The 10570-nt window shown below is 37.9% G+C and overlaps 1 protein-coding gene across 2 annotated transcripts in view; it reads left to right on the plus strand.

The window, feature by feature from the left end:
- Nucleotides 1-7974, plus strand: part of SDAD1 (SDA1 domain containing 1) — a 29528-nt gene extending 21554 nt beyond the window's left edge. For both annotated transcript variants that reach the window (XM_025992969.2, XM_025992970.2), the window contains exons 20-22: nt 64-148; nt 984-1145; nt 5061-7974. In XM_025992969.2, the coding sequence (XP_025848754.1) occupies nt 64-148; nt 984-1145; nt 5061-5108 (295 nt within the window). In that variant the 3' untranslated portion in view covers nt 5109-7974. The remainder of the gene's footprint in view (nt 1-63; nt 149-983; nt 1146-5060) is intronic.
- Nucleotides 7975-10570: the final 2596 nt, after the last annotated feature.

The following is a 10570-nucleotide window of genomic DNA, read 5'->3' on the forward strand; positions in this document are numbered from 1 at the left end:
GATGAAAGTATTAGGGAAAGGAATTCCACCCTAGTTTCATATTATATTTGTTCTTCACCCCAGGGGTGAGTTACTTTCTCTTCGGGACATTGAACGCCTTCATAAAAAGCCAAAATCTGACAAGGAGACAAGACTAGCAACAGCAGTGGTAAGTGAAGCTTATTATTCTCTGTTTCCTCAAACAAAAAGCAAATAAGATAAAAAATGAAATAAAATGAATAGCCACAGAATGGCAGTATTTTATTTTGATGTTTTAAGTAAAGGTATAATTAACAGAATAAAATGCACAGGTATTAGGTGTTCTGTTAGATGAGTTTTAACAAGTTGATAGCCATGTAACCACCATCTCCAAAACACCGAAAGACACTAGTACATGTTCTGGTATCTGGGAAGCTCAGTACATTTATCCAAGTTATTAGGAAAGCAGGGGAATGTTTATAGTCATTGAAGAAAAGCCTCTGGTAAGGTGCTGTGGCTGTGTGTGATTGCGCATCTCTCACATTTCCAACCACCTAGCTTTTCAGCTTTGTCTATACCTTTATTGTTTTAGGCACAACCCGTACTGGTTTCATATCACCCTGTGCATTCCATTTGTACTGAAACGTGTTGAGATAAATTTAAAAATCCATGTTCGTTATTCACCACCTTCCCATATTTTATCCTACTTTCTGAACTGCTCTACCCATCCCCTCCTTTCTCCCACCACAAATGCCTTCATCCTGCCAAAAACAGCTCATCAGTCTCCCTTTCTAGGAAGCTCCTCTGATCTGACTGGCTGAATTAAGCCATTTTCTTCCACTGAGCTTCCCTTGCCCCATTACAGTATATCATGGTCATTTCTTGCCTGGAGTGAGTTCCTGGGGAGCAAGGACTGAGTTCCTTCCATCTTTTTGTCCTTGGCATCCATAGGAGTGCCTAGCATAGAGGAGACACAATTGTGGGTTAGATAACTGTTGAAGTATTTTTGTGTGTGTGCTTAATAGGCTGGAAAGACAGACCGAAAAGAATTTGTGAGGAAGAAAACCAAAATGAACCCATTTTCCAGTTCCACAAATAAAGAGAAGAAAAAACAGAAGAACTTTATGATGATGCGATATAGCCATAACGTCCGGTCAAAAAACAAGCGTTCCTTCCGAGAAAAGCAGGTGAGTTCAACTTGAAGCTTGATTGGTTAGAATACTGTTGTCATTTTAAGACTTTACTCTTAAGACAGTTGTACCTTCAGGACCTTGTGTTATGTGTGTCTTAGGATTAATGGGGAACAAAATTGGAGAGCATGGAGAGGTCGAAAGTGGTGAGGACATGTAAACTATATATTTGATGTGGTTGAGATTCAGCTGTGTGACCAAAGGGGAGTCCATTTTCTTCCTCTATAACTAAAAGAGTGTAAGCAAGATGGTCTGTAAGGTCTTCCCTCTGCTAAAATTATTGATGTTGCATCTGTGAAACATAACATGATCCTTCCTTACATGCTCTTTTGCAAAGCTTTTATGTTTAAAGATTTTGGGAGTATCATTTTATCTATTTATGGTCTTTGATGTGTAGTCCTGTGTTGCTCAGTTGGCTTGCTTATTTGAGTAATTTATTATAATAAATTCATGTTTTCATATTTTTATCTATGGGGAGTATACCAGAATATATGTAAATGTATTCTGAAGGATCGCCAGAAAGTCAAGTCCAAGAATATACCAGTATTTCTAAGTTGCTAGCCAAGGATGAGCCTGCCAGACCAGAATGTTAATGGCCAGCTTTCCAAGGCAATATTCCATCTGTGGGGGTACCAAGGCAGTATTAACTGAATTAAGGTGCCATTTAAAATCTACCTGTCTGCTTATTTCATTTTTCTGGTTCCTAAACTGTATCCAGCAACATTATGTAAATAATAAAGTGACCTGTATTTTGAATAAAGATTGTTAAAATTGAGGTGAAAAGAAAGGTGCCATTTCAGATTTTAAATATCTGTATTTTGGGCTGCCTGAGTGGCTCAGTTTATTAGGCATCTGAGTCTGGATTTCCGCTCAGGTCATACTCTCAAGCCCCACCTGTTCATTGGGAGTCTGGTTGGGATTCTCTCTCTTCCTCTGCCCCTTCTCCCCCACCACCCCTACTATCTCCTCCTGTCTAAATTACATAAATAAGTCATAATAAATAAATATCTGAATTTTATCAATTCAACTTAAATTCATAGTTGAATTGATGCAGTCCATTAGCTTATCCTTCAGCAGACCTTTATAAGATTTTAGGGTTGAGGAATAGTAACCACTGAGTTGCACCATGGTTTTTTCCTTCCTTCATTATGAAGTTTTTGTGGTTTTGCTACATTTTGTGACCGACCCTACTCCATACTTCCTCTGTTGTTTTGGAGAGATTTTTTTTTTTTGGCGTGATCTGGAAGCCTTGCTTTGTTCCTTGCCAGCAATCCTTGAATCATGAAACTTCTCTCTCAAAGATGAAAGAATTTTTTATTTAAGAGTAAGAGTTCATTAGACATACGCATTTGTTGGCTCAAGAATGTTTTCCCTTGTCGTGTAGTTTTTTTGCCATTTGGAACCTGAAATTAATCAGAATTTCTAGTATGTATCCTTGCCCTATATTTTCTTTAAGGTCTCTAAGTTACAAAACTTGACTCTAGGTTTCTAATTTTCTCTTATTCTCTCCACTCTAGACTACCACTCCCCAATTGAAATTCAATATAAACCACATATATAATTTTAGAATGAAAAAGCAAAAAGAGATGAAATTAATTTTAGCACTATATCTTATTTAACCCAGTACATCCAAAATGGTATCATTTCAATATGTAATCAATCAGTATAAAAATTATTAATGAGATGCTGTACCTTCTTGGTTTTGAACTAATTGAAATCCACTGTGTGTGTTACATTTGTGGCACATCTCAGTTTGGACTCACCATTTTTCAAATGTCCAGAAGCCACATGCAACTAGTGACTACTGTATTGGACGTGCAACTTTAGAGCATCTCCCAAACTGACCTGTGATTCTGAAATAGAAAAACCCATTTCAGTCCAACTTTTGTGTGTTTCTTTTGCTATTCACACAGAGCACTTCACTTCTGACATTTATGGTCACCAAATGTGTAGAGTCTTTTTTCCCTATACATGCAATGTTCTGTAATGCTGGCTAAGTGTCCTACAATTTAATTTAATTCTGACATTGTTTTTGTGGAGATAGTGTCAGATCCCACAGGTTAAGGGCTCAGTCCCATGAGATTGCACACACACACATAAATTTCAGAAACCAGTCACAAGCCCAGGTGATAACCTGTGTTTCTGACCAGTGACCCTTTCCTTAGGTTTCATTAAGTTGCCACAGCTGCTCATGGAACTCAGGGCAACGGTTAAATTTACTAGTTTATTAAAGGATGTGATAAAGGATACAGATGAACAGCCACATGAAGAGATACATAGGGGCAGGGTCTAGGAGGGTCCTGAATGCAGAAGCTTCTGTCCCTGTGGACAGAAGTGGAATACATCACCCTCCTGGTGTAGATGTATTCGCTAACCTGGAAGCTCTCAGAACCTCACAGTAAAGGGAGTTTTTTTGAAGGCTTCATCACATAGGCGTGATCAATTATTAATACCATTTCCAGCCTCTTTCCCCTTCTGGAGAAATGTGTATGTTGGGGGTGGGGGTTGCCAAAAATCCAAGGTCTTTCTTGGGCCAGCCCCCATCCAGCAGCCCACCTAGTTACCTCATTAGAAAAAAAAGATTCTCCTGGTGGTCTTATCACTTAGGAATTACAGGGGTTTGGGGAGCCCTGTGTCAGGGACAGGGTCAAGGACAACTATTAAAACAAGATGCCCTTATCACTTAGGAGATTACCACTTTTAGGAGTTCTGTGCCAGGAACCAGTGGCAGAGACCAGTATATATTTTCTGTTAGCTCGTGCACCTTAAGCCCTCTCTGAGAAAGCATCACATTTCATACCCCTTATACCCCTCAGTGATACTTTATTTTTATTTTTTTTAAAGATTATTTATTTATTTATTCATTCATAGAGATGCAGAGAGAGAGAGAGTAGCAGAGACACAGGCAGAGGGAGAAGCAGGCTCCATGCAGAGAGCCCGATGTGGGACTCGATCCAGGGTCTCCAGGATCACGCCCTGGGCTGCAGGCGGCGCTAAAACTGCTGCGCCACCGGGGCTGCCCCCCTCAGTGATACTTTAACATGCCTTGAAAGTGTACATAGGGTCTTACTGCAAATTTATAGAATATACTCATAGAATATAAAAAAAGATGAGACTAGAAAAGGAAGGTAAAGCATATGGCAGAGAAAGAGAGGAGGATCTTACAGTGAAACCTTTGGAAAGGTAAAGGAAGAGGAAGGAGAATATATTGGTTCCTTATGTTCAAAGGGTGACATATGGAGGGAGAAGGGAACTGAGAGATCTGTGTGAGAGTAGTGAGTAGCTTGTGCTTTATTACAAAGTTTAATAAGCAGAATTAAACCCATGTAACCTTGGATTATAACATCATTATCTAACATAGTTTTTACCATGTGCCTTGACTATTCTAGAGTTTTGTATTTTTTTAGATTAATCAGTATAGAACAATATGAGCAGGTACTATGGTTTTATATTTTGCAGATGAGAGAATAAGACAGATGAGTCTGAGAAATACTTCTTCAGCCATACAAATTAGGTTAAAATGAACTTGTTAATTTTTATACCTTTAATCCTTAGCTATTCTGACTATCTACAAAGATGTACCAATTCCCAGATATGAATAAAGACAAGGAGTTAATACCTTAAAATCATAAAATGCAGATAGTTTGAACATTTAGCTAGAGAATCAGGTGACTTCCACCCCAAAAACTGCTTTGACAAAGCAAACAAAAAACACTTACCTTGTTGAAATTCAAAAGCTAGAGATCTTAAAAAATTTCTAGGAATCAAAGTGGTGCTTGAGAATTCATGGACTAGTATCCAATACACACACACTTAATAATCTCGGGATGATTTGTTGATTTAGTGATTCTGTTGGTATAATAGGATACCCAAAACTTCCCATGTTTAGAATTTTTTTTTCTTACGTTCCAGCTGGCACTACGAGATGCACTTTTGAAAAAGAGAAAAAGAATGAAGTAACCTCCGAGCAAGTCTTCCATTCCAAGAAGAATGCTAAATTTGTATCATTATTTTGAAAATTAGTTAATCAAGCATGTTTACATTAAAAAGTCCTGAAGGTACCATATTGTGAAAAACACAGTAAATTTGGTAGCAATTTAGTATTTCTGTTTTGGAGTTGGGTAATGGGAATGTTTGGAATGTAACCAGTAGTGGTGTTGTAAAAGCATTTTTGTTTAGCATTCATGCAAAGAAAAATATTGTTGGATGCCTACTAAATGTCACTGTAGATATAAAAATGAATGAGCCATCACCCCTCACAGAAGGCATTCACAGCCTATTTGGCAAATTAGAGGGGGCGGATGTGTATTGTATGTGTATTTATGTGCAGTGTAAATAGTTCTCTAGTAAAGATAGGTCTGTGCTTCTCTGGGGTCACAGAGGCTTCTACAGGGCATAAGAGTTAAACATTTTCTCAACAGGACAATGTTACAAGAGTAAGAGATTCTTACTTGTATATAGGCTTACCTGCTAAAAAACAGGTCCCTGCTGTACAGATTTTATGTCGCCAATTTAGGTCTAATTTAGTCCATCCAAAAAAGTGTACGTATTTTTTTGAATGCCAGGTACAGGCTTTTTGGCTAAGACCTCGCTTTTTAAATTGCCTTAAGTATAAATAGGAATCTTAGAGTGTCTTTAGTTCATCATTTGGGCCACCATAAAGGAATAAGAAATCAGATTGGTTTCCTCAGCCTGTCTTCATGCTCTAGTATTTTTAGCTTGCTGTTTGCGTTATCTCAATAAAAGGTTCCTAATCTCAGATAGGTACTATTGTGTGTGTTAAGTGCCGTGTTAGGCTCCCTCCCCTAAGCATGTCTGAGTGGATTTCAAGGAACACAGAGCCATGGTCAGCCTCTCTGTTTGCAAGTCATTGCGTTTGGAAGTAGTCTGATGTTTTTGCCTTTGATTTCCTAGATCATATTGTGGTAGATGAGAAAATTGTTGCTTGAGAGTAAAAGGCAATTTTCTGTCTACCCAGAATTAGAAAGTAGCTTCGAAAACTACTTCTCTTATTCACTTTCTGTGTTCACGTTTCCACTCCAAGTCCAAAAGACTTTTGGTTTTATTTTGAAACTTTGTGACCTTCCCCAAAGATGCCCCAGCTCGCTAGAGATTAGTTGTGAAAATCTTGAAGTTTTACATTGAAATTACACTGGCCTGGTGAGAGGAGTTCTGAGTTAACTTCAGCAACTTCATTGTTTAACAGGAAGTGTCCTGTGCAAATTTGAATATTTCAGACCTGAAACTTCTCTCTCTCTCTCTCTCTCTTTTGTTTGCATTTTTGAACTGGGTGTCTCCTCAAGGAGGTAAATAAAATTCAAAATGGCATAGCAGCTAGGGTTCACAGCTTTGCTGCATGACTTGTGATGGTGTCTGGAAGTCATCCTTCCTTTGGACTTTCCCACTCCACTTAGAGGCCAGGAGGCCAAAGTCCATTCTGTGCTCTGACTTTTGTACTACTGTGGCTTCACCTTGCTCTTACCTGAGGTTTATATGCAAGATAGAAAAATATCTCATTTAAAAAAGTGAAAGTCTTAACTCTTATTTCTCGAATGCATAGTATCTTAATTCTACCCAATTTCCTAATAAAGGAAATCTTAGAAATCTTCTCTTGCGAATATTTACTATAAATTTGAAGATCAGATTTTCACAAGGTTGGATGCTGTCAACAAAGGCAGGAGTGGTCTTTCAAGGTCACTTTTACCTTAAAGTGATCATCAGAGTCTGAGCATCAGCTTTTCAATCTCCATTTTTTTTTTTGTCAGTACTGAGAATGGATCCATTTCAGGGATGAGCTCCCATTTCCAGGCTCATAACTTATATATAAAGTGATGTGTAATTCTAGAATACTGATGTATTTTGTATGTGATCTCAGCAGAGTCATGAAATGCAGAGTCTGTTCTCTGCTCTATCACTAGTGCTAGTTCAGTGCCCAGGATCTTAGGTGCTCAGCAAGTATTTGAATATGTGATTTATTTCCAGTCAGTTCTCTCTATAAATATAAGACCACCTACCTCATTGATTGAGAATTCTGAGAATGTTAGCATCTAGTAAATTTCTCATCAAAGATTAGCAATGTTTTGTTTTTGTTTTTTTTTTTTGTTTAATCTTCATGAAATGAAACAACAGTTACAGTTGCTACTATTTGCTTTACCCTTCATCCATTTTGGGGGGAATTAGTTTGAAATCTAAAAACATATATTGAATGCTCAATGTGTGGGTTGCAAACACAATGTTTGTGCCATATGGAAACCTTCAATCCAGTTAAGGAATAGGCTTACAAAAATGACTAATGTAATATAAGGCTGCTTATGGAGCTATCAGAAAAAGGTGCAGCATAGGGCTGAGAGCATCCTAAAAAGGGAAGTTCAGCTGGCAGGAGGGTGAAATGGCTATTTGCTAACAAATTGATGCATATGATGAGCAGGAAAGCAGTAGGAAATCTATTCCTGAATCAGAAAAGTTATGGTTTAAAAGGTGGTATAATTTCTGAAAAGTTATAGTTAATATAAATTTTGTTTTCATTACCTCATATTCTAATTCTTTGAAAATGTATCTATTTAAAGTATCACATGGCAACCCAGATTGTTTGGAATATTCTGTTCTTCAAACCATTTTAGATAAATACATTTTAAGCTTTGTTACCAAGAATAATAAGGCTCTATCAGTGACATCCTTTCATAGCATAAAATAAAACTAAAAATTAACTATTGTTTATTTTTTTAATGAGATTTTTAAAATATCTTGAAAATGAATAGAAAAGTAAGGCACTCACATGGAGCTTTTTCTCTTTTATAAGGAAATAAACTTTTCTCTCCTAGTACAACCTTTGGTCAGTACTTATTTAAAACTGCAGATAAGAACAAAGCGCAGCTAATTCTCTACTATTTAAAAACCATACAAATGTTTGTGTAGGGCACTTCTTACATGGTAATCTTAGTCTGCAAATTCTTTCATTGTTTTGTCAATCCAGCCTCAGTGTGGAGATGAAGTTACAATTTATCTGCATGATGGAATAATTTGAAGCCATAAAAATTTTACAATAGGGAATGCTTACAAATGAAAGGAACAAAATAGCAAAAGTATTTATAGCATAATCAAATAACACATGTAAGAAAATGAATAATAAAGGCCCAAGAGGAAATACTCTGTTGTTTATAAAATGACACTGTTTTAACTTTGATTTCAGTGGTTACTAGAGAGGTTAAGGTTGTTTCACATAGATTTTTGCCATTTGGTTCTTCTTTTACAGCTTTTTGGTGTTTTTTTATTATTGATTTGTAGGAGATCTTTATACATTCTAGATACCAATTCTTTGTTAGTTACTTATGTTACACAAATCTCCACAGATAGCCAGTGCCATCTATGTGATAAACTTTTTGATAAACCCAAATATACCTTGGGTCTGGGAATTTTCAAAACCAGTCCTGGATCCTTATTTTAAAAAATAGCCAATTTTTAATTTGAAAGTTTATTTATTTTAGAGACAGAGCAGGGAGGGGGATTTGGGGGCAGAGGGAGAAAGAATCCTGAAGCAGACCCAACTGAGTGCAGAGCCCAAGGCAGAGCTCCATCCCAGGACCCTCAGGTCATGACCTAAGCCAAAACCAACAGTCAACCGCTCAACCAACTGAGCCACCTAGGAGACACTAAGTAGACTTTTTTTTTTTTTTTTTTTTTAGCAGTTCTAGGTTCACGGCAAAACTGAGTGCACCAGAGTGATGCAATCATTGTAGTTGATGAACCTACATCATTATCACCACAAGTCATAGTTTACAGTAGGGTTCACTCTTAGTTTTGTATATTCTATGGTCTAGACAAATGTATAATGATATTTGTCCACCATTGCAGTATAGAGGGTAGTTTTAGTGCTCCTACAATCCTCTCTGCTTGTTCACCCCCCCTTTCTTCCTGACCCCTGGCAACCACTGATCTTTTTACTAGAGTTTTGCCTTTTGCAGAATGTCACAGTTGGAGTCAAAACCTACTGTTTTCATATTGGGTTTTTTTGGGTTTTTTTTCCATTTAGTAGTTTGTATTTATGTTTCCTCCATGTTTTTTCATGGTTTGGATAGTTCATTTCTTTTTAGTGATGTAACATTCCATTCTCTGGATATATTATGGTTGGTTTATCCATTTACCTACTGAAGGACATCTTGGTTGCTTGTAGGTTTTGGCAGTTATGAATAAAGCTGTTATAAATATCTATGTTCAGGTATGGACATAAATTTTTACCCCTTTGGATTAGTATCAAGGAGAGCAGTTACTGGATCATACACAAAGAGTTTATATTTAGTTTTGTAAGAAATTACCAAACTGTGTTCCAAAGTGGCTGCACCATTTTGCCAGATCCTTTGTAACAGTCCTAAGCTTCTCTCACATTTTACAATAAGCAGGAAGAAGGTAGGTGACAACTTCAATATTTTATTTTATTTTTTTAATTTTTATTTATTTATGATAGTCACAGAGAGAGAGAGAGAGAGAGGCAGAGACACAGGCAGAGGGAGAAGCAGGCTCCATGTACCGGGAGCCCGACGTGGGATTCGATCCCTGGTCTCCAGTATCGTGCCCTGGGCCAAAGGCAGGTGCTAAACCGCTGTGCCACCCAGGGATCCCAACTTCAATATTTTAACTAGAAATTTAGCTGCGTTGTTCTCCAGTTACATTTTCTACCTTCGGTATTACTGTGGATGACAGTTGTTAAATGTTCTACTATTAAGTAACAACCAATGTTCTCCGGTTGCCAGTTCATGTTCCTCACTTCCCCTGAAACTAATATAGGCAGTCTCCTTAAAGGCCCTTAGACTTCTCATAGTCAATTCCAGGAGCATTTTTTTTTTTTTTTAAGATTTTATTTATTCATGAGAGAGAGGCAGAGACACAGGCAGAGGGAGAAGCAGGCTCCATGCAGGGAGCCTGATGTGGAACTCGATCCCAGGACTCCAGGATCACGCCCTGGACCAAAGGCAGGTGCTAAACCGCTGAGCCACCCAGGGATCCCCAATACCAGGAGCTTTTTAGGCTTTTACTAATACTGTTCAGAGTTTGTCCAGTTGCCACCTACTGCTCCATTCCAAAGCCATGCCTACATTTTGAGGTGTCAGGATGGTAATACTCCACTTGTGTTATTAGTCTGTATTAGTTACCTACTGCTGCATAACAATTTGTCAAAATTTAGTGGCTAAAGCCACGAATATTCTGTAGCTTCTGTGGTTCAGGAATTTGGGGGTGGCTTAGCTGGGCCTGGGGGACCCACTTTGAAGATTGCTCATTCGTTTGACTACTAGTAAGAAAGCTCAGTTCCTCTCTGATTCTTGGTAAAAGGTCTCAGTTCCTCAAGACAGGAACATTTTCACAGGACTTTAGTGTTCTCAGGGCATGACAGCTGGCCCCCTGCAAATAGTGCAAAGAGGATGCCTGCA

The sequence above is a fragment of the Vulpes vulpes genome, unplaced genomic scaffold (assembly GCF_048418805.1).
Source record: "Vulpes vulpes isolate BD-2025 unplaced genomic scaffold, VulVul3 u000000899, whole genome shotgun sequence".
NCBI classification, from domain to species: domain Eukaryota; kingdom Metazoa; phylum Chordata; class Mammalia; order Carnivora; family Canidae; genus Vulpes; species Vulpes vulpes.